Source organism: Hyperolius riggenbachi, chromosome 1 (assembly GCF_040937935.1).
Source record: "Hyperolius riggenbachi isolate aHypRig1 chromosome 1, aHypRig1.pri, whole genome shotgun sequence".
Lineage (NCBI taxonomy): Eukaryota > Metazoa > Chordata > Amphibia > Anura > Hyperoliidae > Hyperolius > Hyperolius riggenbachi.
The window spans coordinates 139,962,366-139,989,089 of record NC_090646.1 but is presented as its reverse complement, the minus strand read 5'-3'; the positions used below and the strand labels follow the sequence as shown (position 1 = coordinate 139,989,089).

At 44.2% G+C, this 26,724-nt stretch overlaps 1 protein-coding gene and 1 non-coding gene across 3 annotated transcripts in view; both read right to left on the bottom strand.

The window, feature by feature from the left end:
- VPS37A (VPS37A subunit of ESCRT-I) overlaps positions 1 to 26,724 on the bottom strand; it is a 67,425-nt gene that overhangs the window by 10,260 nt on the left and 30,441 nt on the right. For both annotated transcript variants that reach the window (XM_068278625.1, XM_068278626.1), the window contains exons 5-10: positions 25,621 to 25,819; positions 15,832 to 15,902; positions 12,276 to 12,403; positions 9,578 to 9,636; positions 9,428 to 9,496; positions 4,134 to 4,277 (exon numbers count right to left, since the gene is read on the bottom strand). In XM_068278625.1, coding sequence (XP_068134726.1) covers positions 4,134 to 4,277; positions 9,428 to 9,496; positions 9,578 to 9,636; positions 12,276 to 12,403; positions 15,832 to 15,902; positions 25,621 to 25,819 — 670 coding nt within the window. The remainder of the gene's footprint in view (positions 1 to 4,133; positions 4,278 to 9,427; positions 9,497 to 9,577; positions 9,637 to 12,275; positions 12,404 to 15,831; positions 15,903 to 25,620; positions 25,820 to 26,724) is intronic.
- LOC137532941 (small nucleolar RNA SNORA79) lies at positions 15,082 to 15,228 on the bottom strand. Its single transcript, XR_011024080.1, has one exon. It is a non-coding gene; the product is annotated as a small nucleolar RNA SNORA79 (small nucleolar RNA).

Sequence of the window (26,724 nt, the reverse complement as noted above, 5' to 3'; positions counted from 1 at the left end):
CTGAAACCCCTCCCACAAGAAGCTCTGAGGACCGCGGTACTTTTGGCAGTTTGTTACAATGTAACAATGTTCACAGACAGGGAATAGCTGCTTACAGCTGTCTCTAACGGCCAAAACAGCTAGGAGCAGCTACATAACCTGCCCACAGTAACAATGTCACCATGTAATACATGTCAGAATGTAAATCGGGGAGAGGAAAGATTTTACAATGAGCAAACACTGACTAAATCATTTATACATAATTATCGTAAAAGATGAAGCACTTTTTTTACTACATTATTTTCACTGGAGTTCCTCTTTAAGGAACTTACTGATTGAAATCTACGCCCTGTTTTGATGGCTACCTGGCTGCCAGGGGTGTAGATTTCAATCCACAGACACGGCGCTTTCGTTGCTCCCGATGATCTCGCTGCTATCTCCCAGCCGCAGCTCACTTGCTCCGCCGTCTCTATGACGGAAGAGTTCCTATGAGCCTGTCAGGAGCAGATTTCATTGGCTCCTGGCCCTGTCTATCAACGTAAGCAGCTCCCATTGATAGGCATTGGCTCCTGACCAGCTCACAGGAACTCTGCCGTCATAGAGACGTCAGAGTGGGTGGCCCAGGTTCCCGCCATGTGGCGGTGACGGAGATTGCGGCTGATATGTGCGGCAATTCGTCGGTGTTACGCCGTTTCTGGTACCAGCGGTCTCTGGTCCTTAAGGGTTCAGAGATCGCTGGTACTTAAGTGGTTGTGAGGAATCATACATAAACACAACTTTTAGCAATAAACATGGCATTTTAAGCAAAGTGAGCCAGGACAATACTTTGCACATAGTTTCACTCTGCAATCTTGCCCTACCTGCTCATTCCCCTCATCGGTCATTCTGATTTCATGATAGGCTGTCAGTCAGCAGAGAGTTGTGGCTTTCCTTCACGCACACATGACTAAAGGGAGTGTGTTTCAGGCGGACTGTGTGTGAGCAGATAGGTGTCCATCCACTGAAATCTCTGAACTGGTGCAGAAGGTACTTTCTACTTTTATTTAGCAAAAAGGTATTTTTTACTTTACAAAACTTCTTCTGTATGACTTGTAGCAAACCTGAAGTGAGGAAATTAGTTTCAGGTTGGATACACACCTAATTAGAGGGAAGGTGCTGGATACCATAGAGCCTCACTGCTCCTTGGTTTGTCCCATCCCTGTTTGAAGTTCTTTGACCGGCTGAGTCTTCAGTACTACCCAGGCAGACTTCAGAACTAATTGCGTCCCAAGGCAGATCTGAAGACGCACACACACACACGAGCTCCAGCCTGGACTCTCGCATGCACTGTACGGGTCCGCTTGTGTTTGTAACTACTCTGGCAGTTCTGAAGGCTGCTCGAGGCATTCTGAAGACCTAGCAGATTGAATAACTTCAAGCGGGGACGGCGCAGGAACTACGGGATGGACCGAGGACCAAGAAGGCTCTAGGATATCCAGAGGCTTCCCTCTACTTATGCATGTATCAAACCTGAACAGATTTACTTCACTTCAGGTTCCCGTATACATCATTTTCTGTTAAAGGGAACCTGAAGTGAGAGAAATACGGAGGCTGCCATCTTCATTCACTTATAAACAATGCCAGTTGCCTGGCTGTCATGCTGAGCTTTTGGTTTTAGTTGTTTTTGAGCCACTAGCAGCCAATGGCGTCAGACCAGTGTAATGACATCTGATCTTTATGCTCATCCTGAGCCGATGACTAATCCGCAGAGCATCAGTACAGAAAGCAGGTAATGGGCACGGTTTGAGGATGAAAATGACAGCCTCTGTATTACTCGCTCTTCAGCTTCCCTTTATATCAATATAGAAAGCCTGTGCATTAAAGCTTCCTCTCTGCTCTAAAAGATAAGCAACAACTTAATAGCCTTTAAAAGAAACCTCCAAGCTGCTGTAAAAAACAAAACCATCTACTCACCAGGGGCTTCATCCAGCCCCTGGCAGCCGTCCTGTGCCCTAGAGGTCCGCATCTTCCTGTGCTCCAGCGTGCGGGTAATTGAGTCGCACTGACGTCATCCGGGCTGTACCGTGCAGGCCAGGAACTACCGCACCTGTGCAGTACAGTCCGGATGATGTCAGTGGAACTCTGAGAGCCACTCGCGCAGGCGCAGTGGGCATCTGCACTGTTTCTACTTCCTGATTCATGGAAGCAGACATATTGTTTACATCCTATGCTTTCAAGGGTACAGACTACCCAGCAAGCTCATGGTGAACCAGAACTCATTGGAGTGTGTTAGGGGCTACAATGGTCCAAAAAGCCCCCTTAATAAAATGCATGGAAAACAAAAGTTTGCTTTCTTAAAACAGCAAGAATTTGTGATAATTCAGGTTGGAGTGAGCTCCGAGATGTCTCCCAGTGCAACACTGCTGGATATATGCAAATTATCCATTGTCGTCCTTAGCAGCTAAACACACCTCCATATCTGCTGGAATGCAATGATGTGTCAGCTTGTATGCTTTCAAATGAGCATATCTGCCATGGCAGCCAGCTGACACGTGGAAAGAGAAAATTACACTTGTGATTAGACAGGCTTAACTCTCAATCTTAATCTCTTGAGACTCTCACGTATCCATTGATGTGGCATTATCAACATTAGGCACAGACTTTGAAACTGCTTCTCACACTCCCTATCCTCCCAGAGTAAACTCAGGATGCAGTGAGGTCATAGAAGGCAGAGCCAATTGTGATCCCTGCCAAAGCCATGTGACAACTGATGCATTGTTTGTTACTAGCGTTGCATAGCATCTGCAGTGATTGAGTCAGATGTCTGTAAACACCATGTCATCCTCATGATTGCCAGCAACATGTGAAGGGGAAAGGAGAGGAGACGTTTTAAAGGAGCATAAAGTGCTGCAGATCATGCCACAGGCATGCTTAGAGTCCACACTTTAGATTGCTAAATAGCAAAAACTAAAAGATTTGGCAACTTGTTTTTTGTATTGCTGCATTCTTATAAAAATGCAATGCTTGAACTACGTGTTCCTCAAAATCTACCAACCAGTCTACCCTCTCTGCCCCACCCAGTCACGTCCAACACATCAACAGACCTTAACCGCTTTTGGATGACGTTGATTGAAATCTTTGCTCTGTTTGGGAGGATAGTCCTGCCAGGGCATAGATTTCACACCGCCACTGCGCGCTCTCGTCGCAGTCTCCCTGCTGCAGCTCACTTGCCCTGCTGTTGGTATGACAGCAGAGCTCCATGAGCCAGTCAGGAACAGATTTCATTGGCTCCTGACCCTGTCATCAATGTGAACGTGTTCAGTATGGCGATTGGTATGCACTGGTTTTTGGTACCAGCAGCTGTCTCTTGTCCTTATGGGGCCAGAGAACGCTGGTACTGAAGGGGTTAACCTACATAATTCTCTGACACACACACACACACACACACACACACACACACACACACACACACACACCATCCTCTCTAAATCTAGGCAAGCACTATACAACATATTTGAAAAACGCAAACTAGATATGACACTGCAGTTCTGTATACACCATTTCATGCAAAGGAGATTAAAAAAAAAAAAAGCATGGGAGGAAATGAAATCAGGATTGGCTTCAGTTCAGAGGCAGTAAAGATGGAAAATGCCTGGAACAGTTTTATCTTTATTTACTACATAAAATTCACCGAAGTCAAAATGTGGACAGTACAATACATATGTAATTAGAACAAGTATGTATCTATATATTTTTCCTGAGAGAATATGGCTGACCATCCTGCTTAAAGACAAAGCCTGAATGGACAAGGTCACATTTTCATGAGTATCTTATGGAATCTAAACCCCTATTGACATTGTACCGGGCTGTGTAATATGTTGGTGCTTTATAAATATAGGATATTGTTATATATATCTGGAATACAAATCAGGGCTTTCTGATTAAATTTCTCATACATATCACACACACACACACACACACACACACACACACACACACACACACACACACACACACACACACACACACACACACACACACACACACACACACACACACACACACACACACACACACACACACTAGTGGAATCACAGCTTCCCTACCCTGCATACCCCAGGTTACAGTAATTGCTTATAGTACTCAGATTTTGCAGTCATGACTGGAATACTCACTGTTCTTTTCTCCATGAACAAGTTTAGAAAATCATCTATCTCAGTTTTTCCTTCTAGGAAATTCTCTGCAATACTGTCAGACTCCTCTTCTGCCTCATGTGCAGCCACTTTCAGCCTGGCTTGCAGAGCGCTCAAACTGCAGCTCTAATGGGGAAAACATAGCAATGCTTTACAATCCAACAACTGTCCTATCTCTAGCTATTACAAGGCATGCACACAACACCTGCGGTCATTACAAAGACCCTAACCATACTGCTGACCATGGCAGGAAGCCATCACTGCATTTATTTATAGACTACAAATGTATGGGATTCCAAAGCTGCATGAATTAAACATTACTTTAAAATTGACCACTAACCATACAGTGTTTATTGTAACAGTTCACCTTGATTTGATGGTAGGGATTAGATTGAACTTTCATCTAAGGACAGTTAGGTCCCTTTTCCACTGCACAGCTGAATCACAAATCTCTAGGGTTGCTACTTTATCATAGAAATCATGAGAAGTTTTTTCCACTATAATGATTTGATTTGCAAATCGTAAACTGCAAATGTTTTCTGGAGCAATTTTAAGAGTGATAATGCAATTGCTAGTGGTAAAGGGCCCTATGTGACTTGATGGCTGGGATTAGATTGAAAGCTCATCTGAGTACAGTTAGTGACTTGATGGATGGTGATTAGATTGTAAGGGACAGAGAAGAGCAAACCATGGAGCTATGCATGAGAGCCACAGCAGTGAGCGAGGCATTACGTTGTGAAGATCTTGCTGGGCTATCATCCATAATGTTTGGCATGGCCAATCTGCTACCGATTGAGAAAGAGATCGATGTTGTGCAATACTGCTCTGAAAATCGGGAGCAGATCAGAAATGCAGGAAATTAATGATTGACCTGTCGATCTGATGGGAAAATTGCATTGTGTGCATCTGCCTTCAGCTAGATGCCTCATCTGGCCGAGTTAATAATGGAAGTGGACCTAGCAGAAAGGCTCACTGACCCCCTGAAGCAAATGATAACTAATAATGAACTGGATAACAGTGCTGGGAATGATTGTAGCACATTCTCTCCAGTTGGACTGCACCCAGGTGATTGCAATTGCTGAAGGATTAGGGTGTTGTTGAAGTGGCCCTTGCATTTTTTTTCTTTTTTTACATTCCTTGTATATGCTAAATGTGCATATATAATTGTTCCAGCTGTATCTAGCCAAGGCAGTGGTGGCAGTTTTATCCTACCTCCAGTCCACATGGGTGGAGAGGTTATCTCTCATGGCTGCTGGCCTGAGATGACCTGGGAAATTATTCCAGCTCAATGGCTCTGGGTCTGCATAAGCTCCTGACGCTAAGCTCTCTCTTATACAATAGCATGGAATGAATTTCTATGAGGGTCACATGGCATCTGCTAGTTCAGTAGCCACGTTTAGGTTACATATTGTTGAAATGACATGCGATAACAAAACTGGTCAGTAATGGCAGAATGGGACAACCTGTCATTAACAGTTCACTGCTAACATTTACTAAATCAACAGTTGGATTTAAACTATTTGCAACATAGCATGAATAACTGAGGACAGCAATAAATGTTCTATAAGAGATCTAGAAGTTTCATAGATGTATAGAATTGATATAGTAATTCCATAGATGTCTGTAGTACTGTAGCATAAAACTTGCACAAGAAACATTATGGGCACTTTAGTAAAAAGGTTAGGAAAATGTACACAAGCTGTAAGCAGTAGTGTAATAGTATTATGACGTATTCTTTGCACTGCCAGTAAATCTCTCAGACAAGCAGGCATTATGATTGAGTCACACTTTGCATTGTCATTTGCTATGTCTGGCATTGGCAAAGGGTACAGCCATTACACTCATTTGTAGGCTATGCATTCCATGTTGGGAGACCATTTGTTGTCACAAACCTATTTCCTTTGTTTTTTGTACAATTTACAAAACAGTTCAAACAGCTTTAGTAGGAAAAAGCACCAAAAAGCCCAGTGGTGGTGGTGTGCTGCTGCCACTGCTGTCCCCAATATGAGATGGGTGCATTAGTTTGTAGCAGCGCAGTGTTCTCCCCAGGTATATTTTCCAGCCGGGTGGCATGAAATAGTAGCCGGGTGGGGCGAAATGAGAGAATGCAGGGCCGGTGCTTCTGTGCGCAACTCTGCTTACAGCATAGGAAAAGGTGATCTGATAACAGCCGTGTGCTCGCCAAAACTAGCCGGGTGGAGCACTCGGCTAAAAGAGCCCGTGGTGAACACTGCAGCGGTTTGGTCGGGCAATGGCTGAAGTCCATAGACTGACTATCTGTGTGCTTCATGATATCTAGATTTTAGCGCTTCTCCCCACTGATTGCTAACACCCTTCCATTTCCTATCACCTAACTGTAAACGCCTTCCCCTCCAATGTAAACTCCTTTCCTGATACCCAGTGCTTCCTCCCCCCCCCCCCCCCCTTAAAGAGAAACTCCGACCAAGAATTGAACTTTATCCCACTTTTACATGAAAAATATAATGATTTTCACAAACAGACCATCAGGGGGCGCTGTATGACTGATTTTGTGCTGAAACCCCTCCCACAAGAGGCTCTGGTACCATACGGTACTCTGGGCAAACTGCCACAATGTAACAATGACACACACAGGAAATGGCTGTTTATAGCTGTCTGTTAAAGCCAGAACAGCTACATAATCTGCCCACAGTAACAATGTCACCATGTAATACATGTCAGAATGTGAATCTGGGAGAGGAAAGATTTTACAATGAGCAAACTCTGACTAAATCATGTATACATAATTATTGTAAAAATTAAGCACCTTTTTATATTAAATTATTTTCACTGGAGTTCCTCTTTAAAGAGAACCAGAGACGTAGAATAAATAGATTTATACATACCTGGGGTTTCCTCCAGCTCCATAAGCCTGGATCACTCCCACGCCGCCGTTCTCTGCTGCCTCTGTCCGCCGGTACCGGGTCCCATAATTTCCGCCAGTCGAAGCAAGCGCAGTGCGCTCCCTCCGCGCACAAAGCCGGAGGGAGCCCCTTCGCATGCGTACAACTGGACGCGTCCGGCGGAAGTGACGGGACCCGGTACCGGCGATAGAGGCAGCGAAGGATGGCTTCGTGGGAGCGATCCAGGCTTATGGAGCTGGAGGAAGCCCCATGTATGTATAAAATATTTTTAAATTTTTTTACATATGCTTCGTCTCTGGTTCCCTTTAAAGGGATACTGTAGGGGGTCGGGGGAAAATGAGTTGAACTTACCCGGGGCTTCTAATGGTCCCCGGCATACATCCTGTGTCTGCGCAGCCACTCCCCAATGCTCCGGCCCCGCCTCCCATTCACTTCTGGAATTTCAGACTTTAAAGTCTGAAAACCACTGCGCCTGCGTTGCCGTGTCCTCGATCCCGCTGATGGCACCAGGAGCGTACTGCGCAGGCCCAGTATGGCTGTGCCTGCGCAGTACACTCCTGGTGACATCAGTCGGAACAAGGACACAGCAATGCAGGCACAGTGGTTTTCAGACTTTAAAGTCTGAAATTCTAGAAGTGAACTGGAGGAGGGGCCGGAGCATCGGTGAGTGGCTGCGTGGGCACAGGATGTCTGCGGAGGACCGTTAGAAGCCCCGGGTAAGTTCAACTCATTTTACCCCGACCCCCCTACAGTATCCCTTTAAAGGCACCTAGCCATAACCACTATTCTTAAAGGGACTCCGAGCACCTCTCATAGACATGTCTTTAAGACTCCAAACAGTACTGCAAAGTACTTAAAGATGCATACCTTTTCTGTAGCTTTTGCTCTCCTCTTTCATTTGATGCCTGAATCGCCATTCCACACCAAATAGTTTTCGTTCGATTTCAATTTACAAATCGTGGCTGCCATCTTGGCTATGTTATAACTTCTGGCCACCCCTGTCTTCTCTGTTAGAAAAGTGCATCACTGAATGAAGCAGGAAGAGGAAGTGACACGCATGGCCATTTCAAGGGGCTCCTCCAGCGGGGTCATAGCATGACTTTGTTGGAAGTAGTCTGGCTTAAAGGCATGCCCATGAGAGGTGCTCGGAGTCCCTTTAACAGATACTCCTGTCATCTTCGTAGGCAGGTATATCATTTGGGTGCTGGTGCTCAGGTAGCCATAGCTCGGCTATACTTTATATTCAATATCAGAGCCCCAGTTATACACTATATTAAAGGTAACAGAGCACCTAAAATTATTAATGTATTATTAAATGAACTAATTCCCGCAGGGCGACCGCTTTGCGGTATTCGTTTTTTGACCCTGCATAGTTTGGCGTGCGAAAGCAAATGCATATTTGCATGAGCATTGCCTCATGAATAGCCAATTGAGCCAGATTTGCAGAGCCAGACTTCCTAGGGTTAAAACTTGGTGTTAGAGCACGCATACATTTTCCTCAGGTAAGCATTATTAAATTAACCACCCCATTAGGGAGGTTCATAGTAGTGTAACTTGGAGGGGATGTTTCGGGGAAGTGTCACTCGTGTCTATGGGATCCGCCATCTTCTCCACAGACCAACCGCTCTGTGCCACTTTTTTCATTTCCCGGCACATGCCCAAAGATGTAGTTCGTGAAAGTACAGAGCTGTACTCGCATCTATGGAATACTTCTCCTGGCATGCAATGCAGTGCCTTGGCCGAGAAAACGGAAATGCAGCATAGTGTGGTTGGTCCACAGAGAAGATGCCAGATTCCATAGTGACAAGAGACTAGAAGAGCAGCCCCCTGCAGGAAGGGGGGAGGAGGAGAGACGAGAACACCAGGAGGAGACGGAAGGCTCAAAAGCAGGGGTCTCCAAACGTTTGGGTCGAGGGCCAGGTCAACAGACTTCAGATTGCTGGGGGGCCGGAGTATACATAAAAGGATGTAGTCTTTGCGGGCCAGACAGTAAAGCATACCCAGGTGACAACCTGCAGTCCAATTGGACAACAGTGTCACCTGATGTGGAATTTGATTGGAAACCAGCGAATTACTGCTTTCTGGCTCCATTCTATATGCGGACCACCAATATTTAAAGATGCAGCAGACCGCATCTATAATACATTGTGTGTGGGGGGCTGGTGAAAAAAAAAAGCCTCAAAGGGCCACATTCAGTCCACGGGCCTTAGTTTGAGAATCACTGCTCAAAAGGATCCGGAGCCTTTCTTCTACGTAGGCATCTGTTTTTGTTTTTTCCTTTTTTTTTTTAAATTGCTACAGATTTGCTTTAAGGTTACATACATTATCAATCCAGAATGAAAAATATATTAGATAGAGTCAAAATAAATATAAGGGTTTAAAAAGAACAAATACCTCACTCAATTCATGTTGCCTTTGTAAATTTTTCTCAAATGATATCTTCATTTGTGTGAGAAGCTCATACTGAAAAGCAAACAAACACAGAAATAAATTATAGAAAGTAATCCAGAAAAAGAAGGGCACTTCCAGCCGCAGGACACTTACTTTATCTAACAATCCCTGTCTCTTTGACTCTAGAACCGGCTCCAGCTGAAGATTCTTTTCTGAAAAGAAGTGATAAAAAGACATTACAGATAAATGGTGATATGGGCAGATCAACTAATACTGGGTACACACGTTGTGATTTCCCACTCAATCCCAAGCTTGATCCTGGTCGATCGATTATTTTCGACACGGTCGATCGGGTCTTGATCGTTACAGCTGTCAATTTACTCATGTTAAAGAGACACTGAAGCGAAAAAAAAATATGATACAATGAATTGGTTGTGTAGTACGGATAATTACTAGAAAATTGGTAGCAAAAAAAAAATATTCTCATATTTTTATTTTCTGTTTTACAGCTTTTTTACAACATTGCATCATTCTCTAATACTTGCAATTTACACACTACTCAGCATTCTAAATGTTTTTACAGAACAGGCAGTGAACTTTTGACCTGTCCTGAACTGTTCTCTGCAAAAGAAAAAAACAATACAGTTGAGATAAAAACCATCAGAAGTCAGAGCTCTCTGTCCTAGAGTTCAATGGCTATTTGCATAGATAACAACTGGAGTTTCTTAAAGGGATACTGTAGGGGGGTCGGCGGAAAATGAGCTGAACTTACCCGGGGCTTCTAATGGTCCCCCGCAGACATCCTGTGCCCGCGCAGCCGCTCACCGATGCTCCGGCCCCGCCTCCGGTTCACTTCTGGAATTTCTGACTTTAAAGTCAGAAAACCACTGCACCTGCGTTGCCGTGTCCTCGATCCCGCTGATGTCATCAAGAGCGCACAGCGCAGGCCCAGTATGGTCTGTGTCTGCGCAGTACACTCCTGGTGACATCAGCGGGAGCGAGGACACGGCAACGCAGGCGCAGTGGTTTTCTGACTTTAAAGTCAGAAATTCCAGAAGTGAACCGGAGGCGGGGCCGGAGCATTGGGGAGTGGCTGCGCCAACACAGGATGTCTGCGGGGGACCATTAGAAGCCCCGGGTAAGTTCAGCTCATTTTCCCCGACCCCCCTACAGTATCCCTTTAACTCTTCCTGTACTGGAAACAAATATTAGACTTATGTCTCTGCTTCTAATGCTTTATTTCTTAGCTGTACTACACAACCAATTCATTATATCATAATTTTTTTCCGCTTCAGTGTCTCTTTAAGTATGCAAAATCGACGGCTGTAACTATCGAAACACTATTGAACATGTCAGAAATAATCGATCGACCGGGATCGCTCTCGCTTATCGAGCGGGAAATCACAACGTGTTTACCCAACATAAAGCCTCATCTCCATGGTACAATTTTCCATCAGAAAGACGGATCTGTTAGATATATCTAATAAAAAATTGCATCATGTGTAGACGTCCAAATTGTTTCAGATCAATTTTGCAATAGATTTTGCTTTGATAATTACCCAAAATCTATTGCAAAATCCAACGCAATCCGATCGGACCGGTTGGAAATTATCTAACAGATCCGATCTGATGGAAAATTGTACCGTGTAGATGAGGTTTAACAGTGCCCATGCAACTAGCAATATATGGGCAGACCAACTTACCCACCTCCTACCACACAGTAACTCTCTAAGGAATATTTAACAGCCCCCCCTAGTGTTTCCACCCCTCCCTTTAGATTGTAAGCCTCTGGCAGGGTCCTCCACTCCCTAGTGTAATCTACAGGATCATGTGCTCCTGTCCTATGACAGCCTGTACTTGTATTACTGGGCCTACCTAACCAGCCCATATTGCATGATCATGTATTTTGTACAATTTGTATGTATAACTTTGTTCTATGTGTATAACCCTATGTATGTCATCCTTGTATCATTGTATATATTTATTGTCCAGTGCTGCGTAATATGTTGGCGCTTTATAAATACTATAAATAATAATAATAATAATAATAATAATAACTAAGAGACAGACTTCTCTATGATCAAAGAAAGAACATTTTACCTTTAGGGGACTGTCGTGGTATCTAATGCCGTTCCCACCACGCCCCCCGCGATCGAGCACTTTTTACCTAGATCTTTCCACCATGTTCAATCAACTCATTTGACCAATTTCGGTCTGAGATCGCGTGAATCATCAATCAGGAGGACAATTATCGAACCGGAAGGTCAATCGGGCTGCATAATTGATAGCTGTATGGGCACCTTAATGCTGGGCATAGACGGTACGTTTCTTCTTATCAATCAAGCCACTGATGGCTCGATTGATAATATCTGACGTGTCCGATCACCGCGGCAGATCGATTCTGCACTTGATCCCCGCGGGCGGACAATAGGAAAAAAACAAAAAACGAACGGCTGATAAGAAGCGCCCGCGAGGACGAGCAGGAATCAATCCACGCGGACGATCTGGGACGCGCCGGCAACGAGCCAGCGGCTTCATTCCGGCGCATAAACGTATCGTCTATGCCCAGCATTAGGGTAGCCTCTAAATTTCAATTAAAAACTGCTGCTGCGCTGTCAATGTGGACCAGCAGACCTTTTGGCACCACCAGTTTGAGTGGGAACAGGAACGCAGTTAGTGCTGTCTGTGCAAAAGTCAGAACAGGAAAGCTGCATTCTGGTTCCAGGCTAGTGATTTATAAAGTACTGGAGACAGAGGATCAGTATGACAGTCATACAAGCAGCATTTTCAAGGGGAAGTCTCTCAGTTCTACCACACAACAATTGGCCACCAAGTGCATGGGAATTCTTACTTGCCAGCTTCTCTATGTTCCTCACAAGGTCCTCCTTATCTGCTATAACCTGTTTCAGCTGTGGTAGGTTGATAAAAAGGTCCAGAAGAACATCCTCTTGTTCATTCATTACTGTCAGCTCGGACACACTGAAAGAGTAGAAGTGTTATTTCAATTCTGCAGTATAAAAAGAATTTATAAGAAATAGCTAAACATTTTTGTAAATATATATACATACATACATACATACATACAGATACATACATACACACACACACACACACACACACACACACACACACACACACACACACACACACACACACACACACAGTGGGTTGCAAAAGTTTTCGGCCCTTGAAGTTTTCCACATTTTGTCATATTACTGCCACAAACATGAATCAATTTTATTGGAATTCCACATGAAAGACCAACACAAAGTGGTGTACACATGAGAAGTGGAATGAAAATCATACATGATTTCAAACATTTTTTACAAATAAATAACTGCAAAGTGGTGTGTGCATAATTATTCGCCCCCTTTGATCTGAGTGCAGTCAGTTGCCTATAGACATTGCCTGGTGAGTGCTAATGACTAAATAGAGTGCACCTGTGTGTAATCTAATGTCAGTACAAATACAGCTGCTCTGTGAGGGCCTCAGAGGTTGCCTAAGAGAATATTGGGAGCAACAACACCGTGAAGTCCAAAGAACACATAAGACAGGTCAGGGATCAAGTTATTGAGAAATTTAAAGCAGGCTTAGGCTACAAAAAGATTTCCAAAGCCTTGAACATCCCACGGAGCACTGTTCAAGCGATAATTCAGAAATGGAAGGAGTATGGCACAACTGTAAACCTACCAATACACGGTTGTCCACCTAAACTCACAGGCCTGAACAAGGAGAGCGCTGATCAGAAATGTAGTCAAGAGGCCCATGGTGACTCTGGATGAGCTGCAGAGATCTACAGCTCAGGTGGGAGACTCTGCACATAGGACAACTATTAGTCATGCACCATACAAAGTTGGCCTTTATGGAGGAGTGGCAAGAAGAAAGGCATTGTTAACAGAAAGCATAAGAAGTCCCGTTTGCAGTTTGCCACAAGCCATGTGGGGGACACAGCAGCCATGTGGAAGAAGGTGCTCTGGTCAGATGAGACCAAAATAGAACTTTTTGGCCAAAATGCAAAACGCTATGTGTGGCAGAAAACTAACACTGCACATCACTCTGAACACACCATCCCCACTGTCAAATATGGTGGTGGCAGCATCATGCTCGGGGGGTACATCTCTTCAGCAGGGACAGGGAAGCTGGTCAGAGGTGATGGGAAGATGGATGGAGCCAAATACAGGGCAAACTTGGAAGAAAACCTCTTGGAGACTGCAAAAGACCTGAGGCTGGGGCGGAGGTTCACCTTCCAGCAGGACAATGAGCCTAAACATAAAGCCAGGGCAACAATGGAATGGTTTAAAACAAAACATATCTATGTGTTAGAATGGCCCAGTCAAAGTCAAGATCTAAATCCAATCGAGAATCTGTGGCAAGATCTGAAAACTGCTGTTCACAAACGCTGTCCATCTAAATCGGACTGAGCTGGAGATGTTTTGCAAAAAAGAAAGGGCAAGGATTTCAGTCTCTAGATGTGCAAAGCAGGTAGAGACATTCCCTAAAAGACTGGCAGCTGTAATTGCAGCAAAAGGTGGTTCTACAAAGTATTGACTCAGGGGGGCGAATAATTACGCACACCCCACTTTGCAGTTATTTGTAAAAAATGTTAGGAATCATGTATGATTTTCATTCCACTTCTCACATGTACACCACTTTGTATTGGTCTTTCACTTGGAATTCCAATAAAATTGATGCATGTTTGTGGCAGTAATATGTGTGTGTGTGTATTTTGTCATTTAAGTTGTATTGTATACCAAAATATTACCAGTATCATTTAATGAGAACGTCACATAACATTATGTAAACATGACAATAAGGGGGATGAAGGACCACTTAAGCAAATGGTGATGGAAACTGGTTCACAGACTGGCAGCAAATCAGATAACCACAATAACAAGGAAAAGGGGATGCCGACTGCATAAAGTAGGACAACACAGAGGAAAAGGGTCCCATTTCATTTGAATATCTATGCTGCCACACAGTGACCTTGTCCTTTCCATTTAGTTTATTGAACGTTCCTACAAAGAAACACACTACTTTATAAAGGTTGCCATAGTTGTCCTTCAATGTTCTGAGGCCCCATTGGAAACCATGTTACATTACAGCAGTATAGTAAAATATTTATAACAATACCATTTCTATAGTGCTTTTCTCCCATAGGACTCAAATCACTCAGGCTCTCTCAGATTCAGTAATTGGTAGTTGGAAGAAGTATTCAAAACAACACAAATTGTATTTCTGCAAATGCCAAACTGAATAGGAGGGTTTTCAGTCTTGATTTAAACACGTCCAGAGATGGAGCTGTCCTGATCTGTTGAGGTAAGGAGTTCTGTAGGAGCGGCATGACAGAAGGCTCTGGGATCAAAAGTTTTCAGGTGGACTCTGGGTATGACTAGATTACTAGAGCCTGTGGATCTGAGATTGCAGGGATTCCTACACAGCTGTAACATTTCTTTCATGTATCCAGGGCCCAGATTATGTTAGCTGTGTAGATCAGTGCCGCCTATTCCCAGGGGTGAAGACTGCAAGTTAAGTTGTTTTGTTGTCATGCGCTGCCCTCCGATTAGAAGGATTTCAGTTTTATCTGCATTTAGTCTCAGCCAGTTGTCAAATATGCTTAAAAATAAAGAATAATAATAAGAAAAACCTCATACTTTTAACAATGTCTTACCCCGCAAAATTCAAAGAGTGTGGATAGGCAGCCAACCCACCATTACACACCCCTGAGTGAAAAAGGCAAAGGTTTATCTGCGACACCCTAAAATCCCAAAGCCCATATCTGGGGGCTGAGAGAGGAACAGATGTCACTCAAAAAAAAAACATACATGCCAGTAAGTGTTGAGTTATGGATGTGTGATGCAGTTCTGTCTCCCCTACTCCATCCAGATCTGCCGCCTTCTCTTCAGCACAGCTTATCCTGTCTGACCATTTGGTTGTCTCAGTCGCAATGCACATGTAACTGGGACACAGTAACTCCAGGTATACTACAATCACTCAGCTGAACAGCAGGAACATTCATAACTCAGCAAACATAAACCACTGGGCACTTTTCAGCTGAGACCAGTGAAGAGGAGAGGCAGCCACATGTCAGATCTCTACATTCAGTAGTTTCCATAGCACAAGGTGAGCAGGAGAGAAATAAGCAGCTGAAGGTTGGAGACAGAACAGCACAAAGCAGATGCTGATACAGCTTTATCTAATGCAGCCGACAGGTAATGACAATGTATACTTCCAAATTAGCATGCAAAGTATATTTCACACTTTACTAATGTTCTGCACTTTGGCTTCTTGTTGGGGTCTCAGGACATTATTTTACTATAAATGGTCTTCAAAACAAAACATAATAAAAAGCTAATTCAAACTTTGTGAACAGACAGTAGATTTAATATCACATTGCTCAGAACATTTACCTTAATTCTGAGAGCTCAGGAAAAGTATCAGGCAGATCAGGCATCTTGTATGTAAAACCGTTCATGCCCACCTAAGCATAAATACACACAAACGGATATTGAAAATTTGTTTATGAAAATCATTGAAAACAAATGTAATCTTAGATACTGGTGCTATGCAATTCGCTAAACACAAACGCTTAGGGCCCTTTTCCACTAGCAGTCGCTAGCGTTCGCGCTTAACGCTAGCGACTGCTGAATCGCAAAAGGTAAAAAATTACCGGTGGGGCGTGGCTTGGATGGCTAACTAAGAAGACGTGTGGTGGGGAGCTCCGCTGTTCCAGACTCCCTTAATCCAAAAAAAACCTGAGTTTACCCGAGGGTGACACACATTTCTCACAACCTAAGGTATTAGCACTGCTCTAGGGACAAACTGGAGGAGAGAAACGACCCTCCGGCTGGAGAAAAGGAAGACAATTCTGCGGATTGGGATTCCGGGCCTGGTCCGTCCCGCAGCAACACCTCCTTGCAGCGTTACACTCCCTACGGACTTCCAATGTCGCAGAGGAGTAAAAGGGCGGACAAACCTCCGGCTACCCCGGCCGGTAATAAATCTAAAGGCAAGCAAGATAAAGATCCAGCCTCAGATGCAGAAGACGAGGAACAAGAAGCCTTCCCACCTTTTGTGGAAAACATCATGGAGGCAATCAGAGCGTCTCAAACGGCAGTTACGGCCAAAATTGACCACCTAGATGCCGGACTGGGGCTTCTCAGACAAGACATGGCAAAAATCCGAGAACGTATCAGAGAGGTCGAGCGGCGTACCTCAGATACCGAAGATCGGGTGGCGGAGCACCAGGCTGCTATTCCAACCATGAGAAAAGACATACAAACCTTGGAAGAAAGAGCGGAAGATGCAGAGAATAGGAACCAACGCAGTAATGTGCGCCTGGTTGGTCTCCCAGAAGGAACCGAAGACAAAGATGTTCCAGTCTATATCGAAACACTGCTCCGACGGCTCCTGCCTGATGCGGCCTTCTCCCCCTTCTTTGCTATCGAGAGGGCGCACAGGATCCCTAGCAAGCGAGGGCCCCCCGGAGCCCCGCCGCGTGCGCTGATTTTCAAATTTCTCAACTACAGGGATCGGGATGCTCTACTGCAGGCGGCAAGACAAGCGGGAGAGATTACAATTGAAAACTCTCAACTAATGTTTTTCCCGGATTACTCTACAGGCGTCCAGAAGCTGCGGCGCTCCTTTGTTCATGCCAAATCTAAGCTTAGAGAGCGGAATATTAAATACTCAATGCTGTTCCCTGCCAAGTTACGCGTTGAATACAAACAAGAAGTTCTCTTTTTCGAAAAACCGGCTCAAGCACTTACCTGGCTGGAATCCGTGCCTCAACAGCAAGAATAGTGGTCTGAGTCTCTTCTCTCTGGACATATTGCCTCAACTGTAAGTAACACCCCATGTGCTGGTGTAGGACATGCTCTTCTTCCCGCTTTCTCCACTGACCCACTATTAAGACATTGTCACAAATCCTAGGATGCTTGGGTCCCACGACACGTAGAAGATCATCCCCGGTTAAGTACTCGATCAGGTTCAGGCCTTCAGAACACCCGTAGGCGGTATGCGTGGCCACAATCTGCTACCCTGATGTTAATACTCAGTTCAGTATGGCCAGACCCGAGAATCTTACACCATGATAAGATGATATTATGTGTGGGGAACGGGGGAACATGGATGATGGGTTAATGTACGTCTGTAGGAATACTTTAACTGTACAAGATCCTAAACTTTATTCAACTCAACGCAATATGGCTGTCTGAGGGGAAAAGGGCGCCAGAACTTAAAAGAAGCCGTTGCTAAAATGGCGGAGTGGATGTGCGGAGTAACGCCCCACGGTCACTTGGGAACTCCTGTTGAATCAGGGGCCTTATTCTGCAGATACGATCTCCTTATGTGTGCTGCTGCAATGAGAATTCCTGAAATGTAGTTGTTGCATCTGTGGGGGGCTTATTTACTGACAGTTAGAGTATGCGGAGAGTGGGAGAGGGTTCCTGGGGATTTATTCCAGATGGGAAGGCTGGGGTAGTGGCAAATATAGTCTCATGTAAGTAGAATTTGCTTCTGTGACCTACTAATAATCCTAACTCTATCGCTTGTAAACCCCCTGTCATTCTAACGTTGTTTATTCTAACATTCCTAATGACTAATCCGGCTACTCTATCCATAGCTACGTAGTAGTTAAGGTATGTGACATTAAGACCTCTTCTCCCTTCACTAACTACATAGTAAGCATTGCCTGGTGTGATATGCGATATGTTGTCTGCTGACGCTGCCTACGCATCCCTTACGCAGTAGATACTCTCCTTCTGAGATATGCAGAGTCTTCGTATTACTATTACGTAATACCGGTCGAGATTAATAGTATTGCTGATACTACAAATAACACTAACAACGTACTAATTCTGAGACGTGCTGACTCTGAGGCAATATAGAGATGGTCACGATTAACTCTCAAACTCTTATGAATGATACAGACGCCACTGATCAGTAGATGGCGCCAAAACTTAACTCAAATCAAGCCGAGGTATTCCCCAGCATATACCACTGCTGGAAGGGATTGCCGTGGAGTCACCCCCTCTCTTAACAGCTTGTGAGCCTCTCCTATACATTAACATGCACATAATGACTTCTTTTGCAGAAAAGATAAACATATGTGAACGATAGCTCACAACAACAATTGCCTATGATCTATTGGAATAAGGGACCGCGTATGATAAAATCCTGCATATAAGAGGGCGGGGAGAACCTTTCAGTACAAGATACACTTGTACAGAGCATGGACTGAACAGAAAGATCCGATATGCACTAAACATATACAGAGGAAGGACATATGTCAGTTTACTTTATGATGAATGCTAACTATTACTAAGTTTCCACCCCTAGGGTGGACGTAACGTAAAGTGTTAACCCCAAATGTTGGGAGGCTGGAATGGCGGAGCTCCGCCCGACAACGGGCACCCCCGTCAAAGTTGTCTGGATATTGCTAGACTTAACCTGTTTTGTTTAGGGTACAGGTATCTCTTGTTGGGATACAGGGTGGGGGGATTTGGGCTACATTCTAGGGGGGAGGGGTCTCTCGTGACAATAACATTAAAGACTAACAGTTGCTATCAAGTACACTTTTTGTTGATCTTAAACACAATACTTAGACCATGTCGTACAACGTAGACTGCAAAATCCTCTCATGGAATGTGAGAGGATTAAATGACAAATTTAAAAGAGCGCTTATTTTCAATTATCTGAAAGCCCATAGGCCAGATGTCTGCATTTTACAAGAAACACATCTCACTGGTAGCAAGGTGTTGGCGCTTAAACGCCCCTGGGTAGGCAGCTGCTATCATACCACCTACTCTTCCTACTCCAGGGGAGTGAGTGTCCTTATTAGGAAAACACTACCGTTCCAACTTCTACACTTGAAAATTGATCCTAATGGGAGATATGTTGCAGTCCACGCTTTAATACACCTACAAGACATACTCATTATCGGGATTTACTTACCCCCTCCAGCCAATGTGGACACTCTGAACTCATTTATCCCAATAATCTCTGAATGGAGTCCCGGCAAAGTTATACTAGCTGGTGACTTTAACATGGTTCTATACCCATCCGATCGACAAACACCCAACCCCAGAGATTCTACCGATTTTTTATCCTGGGTCAATGCGATGGGCCTTGTGGATGTCTGGAAATGGAAACATCCTCAGGTACCTGGGTACACCTGCCATTCTGCCTCTCACAAGACCCTCTCCAGGATAGACTTTACGCTGGCTTCTAACTCTTCTAGGGCAATTATACACTCCATTGATCGGCTACCATGGGCCCTGTCTGATCATGCCCCCCTTATGACTGCCCTCTGCCTGAGACACCAATCTAACAATCGACCATGGAGACTTTCGGGGCACTGGGTAAAAGACCAGGACATACAGGATAAAATTCCACCTAACCTATCACTCTTTTGGGAAACTAATCAAGACACGGCTAATGGCTCAATTGTATGGGACGCATTTAAGGCATACACAAGGGGGGGAATACATATTCCAAATTCGTAGATGCACAAAAGATAGACTCCTGACTCTGCAGACTGCAGAAAATAAGGCCAAGGACACAGAAATATGCTATCTGGCTCAGCCGGACAGAGCATCCTACTCTGCATGGCAATTAGCAATCACCGAACTTAAGCTATTACACATAACATCAACAAAAAAAACTGAGTTAGCTCAAAAGCAAAGAATATTTGAATACGGTGATAAATGCGGCAGGATGCTCGCATGGCTGACTAGAGAACATACTCCCACCACAACCATCCCAGCAATATGCTCCTCAAATGGGACTAGACTAACAAATCCCAACGAAATTACGATGGAATTTGCCATGTACTATGAAAAACTATACAACACTACACTTGATCAACCCATTAACCTACTACAGGATTATATTGCGAATATCTCATTTCCTAAGCTATCAGCAGAACAAACTAAATTACTAGAAAAAGATATAACAGAAGAGGAGATTAACCTTGCAATATCCTCACTACAATCCAATAAGGCACCAGGGCTTGACGGCATCCCAGCCGAATTTTATAAATTATATGCAGATCTATTGTCCCCACAGTTAACTAGCCTGTTCCAGGGTCAAGAGCTGAATACAACACTTCCTGAATCAATGCAGGAGGCTCTGATTGTGGTGATCCCCAAAAAGGGAAGGAATCCTCTTTTCTGTTCATCATATCGGCCGATATCACTGCTCAATATGGACGCAAAAATTTTTTGCGAAAGTTCTAGGGAATAGACTTAGACCTATGTTGGCAACGTTAATACACCCCGATCAAACGGGCTTCATGCCAGGGAGGGGAACTGATGTCAATTTAAGACGACTGTTTACAAATTTAGCAACTAACCATGACAACCCTGGCCAGAGAGTAATAGTCTCTTTAGATTCTGAAAAGGCCTTTGACTCTGTGGAGTGGCAATACCTATGGCTTGTACTTGAGTCCTTTGGATTCGGCCCTAAATTTATAGGCTGGATAAAACTTTTATATGCCACTCCCAGAGCAAGGGTCTTAACAAACGGGATAATGTCTCAACCATTTAACCTGTACAGGGGCACTAGGCAGGGCTGCCCCCTATCACCATTTCTATTCTCCTTAGCCATAGAACCTCTGGCAATCATAATAAGAGCAAGCCAAAGCATCCAGGGACTCCATATTGGCAGTTTGGTGGAAAAAATTGCGCTCTATGCCGATGATCTCCTTCTCTTCTTGGGGGATGCTGATAAATCATTGACTAATCTTCTAAACACTATAGAGGAATTCGGGGTGCACTCGGGGCTACACATCAATTGGGGGAAATCCTCTATCTTCCCAATAGATGACAAGGCTAGGGAAAAGGCAGCCACCACTCCACTACAATGGGTATCAACGTTTAAATACCTGGGTATCCTTATTCAATATCCACTAACGGATTATCTTAAAATCAACCTCAACCCCATTATCGACTCCTTTGAAAAACATTGCAAAACATGGGCTACACTTCCCCTGACGGTGACCGGCAGGTCAAACCTCATCAAAATGCTATACCTACCTCGACTAACATACATATTCAGGCAAACCCCAATCTGGATACCAAAACATATATTCAATAGAATTGATAAAATCCTGTTGAACTTCCTATGGAGGGGGGTATACCACGGATATCACTCGCAACTCTGCAGCTCCCTACTGCCTTGGGAGGAATAGCCCTTCCTAACTTCAAACTGTATTTTTGGGCTTCTGCGCTAGTAACCATTCGTTGGTGGTTCGCCCAGGAGGACAGGAATACAGTGACTACACTGGAGGCTGCGGTGGTGGGTTCTTATGAGGGACTTTCTCTCCTTCCCTTTAGAGGCGAGGGAGCCATGGAGCGACTGCCCATTCCCATGAAGCTAACCATCAGGGTATGGAAGGCTGCCAGACTAAAATACAAAGAACAAAATGTATTCTCCCCATTTGCCCCCCTATGGTGTAATCCTAATTTCCCTCAGTTTCTGACTATCCCTGACCCCTTGCTCTGGGCTAGACAGGGCATCAAGTGGCTGCAACACTTATTCCCTAATGGTCAGCTATTAACATTCAATCAACTAAAAACTGAATATACACTCCAAAACCAAATGTTCTTCAGATACCTTCAGGTCAGGCATGCTGCGCAGGCTCAATTTCCTAACTCTATTACCCTAAAATCGGACCCACTGGAAGCCTTACTTCTTCAAAAACATGTCGAATCGCCCCTATCTACTATTTATGCTACCCTAATAGATACAGGGACCCCCAGAATTGATAAAGCCTTCCAGAGCTGGAACAGAGACGTGCCTGACCTGGAGGAATCAGACTGGAGGGACATGTTAGAAGCCACAGGAGAATATCTCATATCCATGAAAGATAGATTAATTCAGATGAAGTTTCTATATAGAATCTACTACACCCCTACCCGTATGGCCCGGATGTTCCCAAACAGAACAGATGAATGCCCTAGATGTGGTGTCTCACCTGGGGATTATATACACATGATGTGGGAATGTACCCACCTTCAACCATACTGGAAAGGAATTAATAATCTATTACAAAAAGTGTTCGAGCGACATATCTCCTTAGATCCTAAGGTACACTTGTTGGGTATTTCTGGTAAAATTTTACAATCTAGAAATCTGATATTGCTATGGGACCTACTAAGCTACTATGCGAGGAAAACTATTATCTTGCACTGGATACAACCTACCGCAACAAAAGTAACGGAATGGGTCAAAATTATTAATTCAGCACTTCCGTTATACAAACTAACATATCTCCAACGTAACTGTCCGCTTAAATTTGACAAAATTTGGACCCCATGGGTAGAATACCTTAAAGAACATGGTGTAGACTATGAGGCATAGTCAACGACTGGTCACTTACTGATACAGCATTTAACTAAGTGGAAGTCGCAACACAGGTTGTCACGAGAGAAGGGAGGGGGGGGGGGTGGTGGTGGATGGGGGGAACTGTAACAGTGTTGTATGTTCTGTTTAATTGTGAAAATCAATAAAACTTATTTGAAAAAAAAAAAAAATTACCGGTGATTTCCCAACGTTTGCGGCCGCGATTTTGCTATGCTATGCACTGCATAGCAAAATCGCGGCAAATATGGCTCCGCGCTGCGATCGCGTTTCAGGCAAAAACGAATCGCGGTAGTGGAAATACCCTACCGCGATTCCTGTTATTTAGCAAACCCTAGCGATTGTAAAATCGCTAGCGGTTTGCGATTTTGCTAGTGGAAAAGTTCTAGTAGATCATAAAAGTTAAAGGACACCTGAACTGAGAGGGATATGGAGGCTGCCATATTTATTCCCTTTTAAACAATTTGCCTGGCAGCCCTGCTGGTCTATTTGGCTGCAGTAGTGTCAATCACACACCTGAAACAAGCATGCAGCTAATCTTGTCAGATCGGACAATGTCAGAAACACCTGATCTGCTGCATGCTTGTTCAGGGTCTATGGCTAAAGGTAGTAAAGGCGGAGGATCAGCAGGATAGCCCGGCAACTGGTATTATAATAAGGAAATAAATAGTAGCCTCCATATACTATATCCCTCTCGCTTCAGTTGTCCTTTAAACTTGTCAGCTAGAATTGGGGCATTGCCGTGTTTCGCCGAATTTAAAGGGAACTTAAACTGAGGGGGATATGGATGTTTCCTTTTAAACAAATTCCAGTTCCCTGGCAGTCCTGCTGATAACTTTGGCTTTAGTGGTGGCTGAATCACAATCCTGAAACAGGCACGCAGCTAATCCAGTCTGACTTCAGTCAGAGCACCTGATCTGCATGCTTGTTGAGGGGCTGTGGATAAAAGTATTAGAGACACAGGATCAGCAGGAGAGTCAGGCAACTGATATAATTTTAAAAGGAAAAATCCATACCCTCCTCAGTTTAGGTTCACTTTAAGACATCCCCTTAAAATAAGCCCTAGCATATATTTTGAGTATACTCGAAATACAAGACATCCTCCTAAAATAAGCCCTAGTGACAGTGGGCGCTAGGGTCCTGCTCCCTTCAGCCCCCCAATCGCTCACCCGCCTGTCTGCCCCCTTTACCTCCTCTGTGCCAGCTCCTGTCCCCCTCCTTAACCCTTTCCACTCAGTTCTTTCCTAAAGGGAGTCGTTTCTGCTCGGAGTTTTTTTTTTAAGGAAATGCGCTCTCTCTCCCATTTTAACATGGAACGTAACACCGTAACATGGTATATCTTATTTTAAAGAACACATTATAACGTTTAATTTGATACCGTATTTAGACAGTTTGGCATCTTCTATTGGCTGGTAGCAGAGGAGAAAGCCAAGGTGTGGTAAATTGAAAAACAGTTTACGGAGTGTAATCCGGGCCTGCGTGAGCAAGTTTCACAATAATAGGTGGTTTTATTCCCGCCACCCGGGGTCTTACTGTCCCTACACACAATGCAATCGTTGGTATTTCGATTGGGCAGATTAGCAAAAAAATACTGGCTACTATTTACACCCTCCCCCAGTCCATCCCATAGGATGCCATTCATTCTGTTAACAAGTTTGCAGGCAATCTGCAAGAAATTTTTTTTTAATCTGCAATGATTATTTATTTATTTATTTTTTTTGCAGAATGGAATCTGCAAAACTGAATCTGCAGCTATTTTTTATTAAAAAAAAAAAAGAAAGAAAAAAAAAAAGAGAAACGGAAGTAACATTTCAATCTAAATGTCACTTCCTTATTCCGCTGATGGGGGTCATCAGGTATGGGGCTGGGGGGCACTACCAGTGTGGGCATGTAGTATTATATGCCCACAAACCGGCGCACACAGATCGGCGGTTTGCGGCGGTCCCGATGCGCTGCAAACCGCCACTGCAGGGATGTCCCGCATAGTGGGACATACGAGCGCATACGAGTGGAAAGGGTTAACAAAGTTGGATTCCCCTTCAGTTTATGCCGGGCATAATTCAACCCGCAGATCAGCGGTGATGTCAGCTCGTGTAGCCTAGTAACAGTGCCGCCCTGTACAGGAAATAAACAGAGATCACTTCCTGTATACGGCAGCGCTTACTGGATTTCATTAGCTGCCTTCGCCGGTCGCCGCTGATCCGCAGTTTGCATTATGCCCGGCATAAGCCGCAAGGGGATCCAACTTTCTCAAGGAGGGGGACAGGAGCCGGCACAAAGGAGGTAAAACGGGCAGCGTGAATCTGCCTATTTACACAGGGGGGGGAAATCAGCCTATATACACAGGGGGGGGGGGGGGGGGAAATCAGCCTATATACACAGGGGGGGGGGGGGAAATCAGCCTATATACACAGGGGTGAATGGGGGGGGGGGGGGGGGAAATCTGCCTATATACTCAGGGGTGAATCTGTCTATATACACAGGGGGGGGGGGGGAATCTGCCTATATACACAGGGGGGGGGGGGATCTGCCTATACAGGGGGAATCTGGCTACCCCCACAAAATATAAGACTTCCCTGAAAATAAGCCCTAGCACATATTTTGGAAGAAAAATTAATATAAGACGGTCTTATTTTCCGGGAAACATGGTAGTAAAACTCAGGTCTAAAAACAGAGGTATACTGCCATCTAGTGGTGAAAGTGCATCAAGATCCATGAGAGAGGTGCAGACAAACATCTAAAAACACCATAGTATAGGGCACAAGAATGGTGCAAAATAATTATGAATAATCAAATGATGCAAGAGAAAGCATGGGTGTTCTCCGCTTTGTACTCACCTCAGATGTGGGCACAGGTAGAGGCAATTCCGTTATTAAGCCGTAAGAGGGTGCAGCAGCTTTGGCAGTGTTGTAGCTTGAAGAACCAGTCTCAGATACTGGGACTGATCGATTGGATTCTTGTGTGGGGAATGACGGAATGAAAGGAAAGCCTGAATGAGGAGGGTAAGGAGGTAGCCCCGCAGTACCGCTGTATAAACTGAAAGAAAGAAAACCCACATTAGCTATTACTTGCAAAACAAAAAAGGGTAAAACCGAGAGCCCAATATGGTGTAGTACCTTCGAGATTCACAATACATTGAATATAGAATATGAAAATATACTCACAAACAAGTGTTACCACACAGGCAACCACTGTACTTGCAGGTGGGGAGAATGGTTACCTGACCCCACTCAGGTTTAAGAAGTCACTCTCTGTAGATATGAAGGAAAAAGGGGTAACACCCCTCCTCCACCAAGGGTGGACTGAACACTTTCTGAAAACTTTGAACAGAGGCGCCGAAGTATGATAAATACGGCTAAAAAACGTTTAAAAAAAGGGGTCAGCGGTGGACTTACCTCCCTCAAGAAATTAGACAGGAATTCGTTATTTTATATAAACAAGTGGAGCTTTTAAATAAATGTTATTTTTGATATAAAATAAGGTAAATAGGCAAGTCCACCGCTTCCCCCTTTTTAAACGGTTTTATCCTACATTGGCTCCTCTGTTCAAAATTTTCAGAAACACATTAGCTATTATGTCATGACCTATAAATAAGGTCCTAACATCACCTTCATACTTATCGTGCACCACAGCCCGCTATTATTATTATTACTTATTATTTATTGTATTTATATAGCGCCAACATATTACGCAGCGCTGCACAATAGATAAAAGGGTTAACATACAAGGTAGGACATACAGGAAACTCACAACAAAACAAGATCATGCAAATGATTTGATAATACAGTGTCATAGGTCAAAATAGAGACTGTTCTGGTCCACAAGAGGGGTGATTGTCAGTAAGATTGCATAATCAAGCTGGAAACACTAAGGGAGATGGCCCTGCCAGAGGCTTACAATCTAAAGGGTGGGGGTGGAGACAATAGGTGTATCTGTTGAGA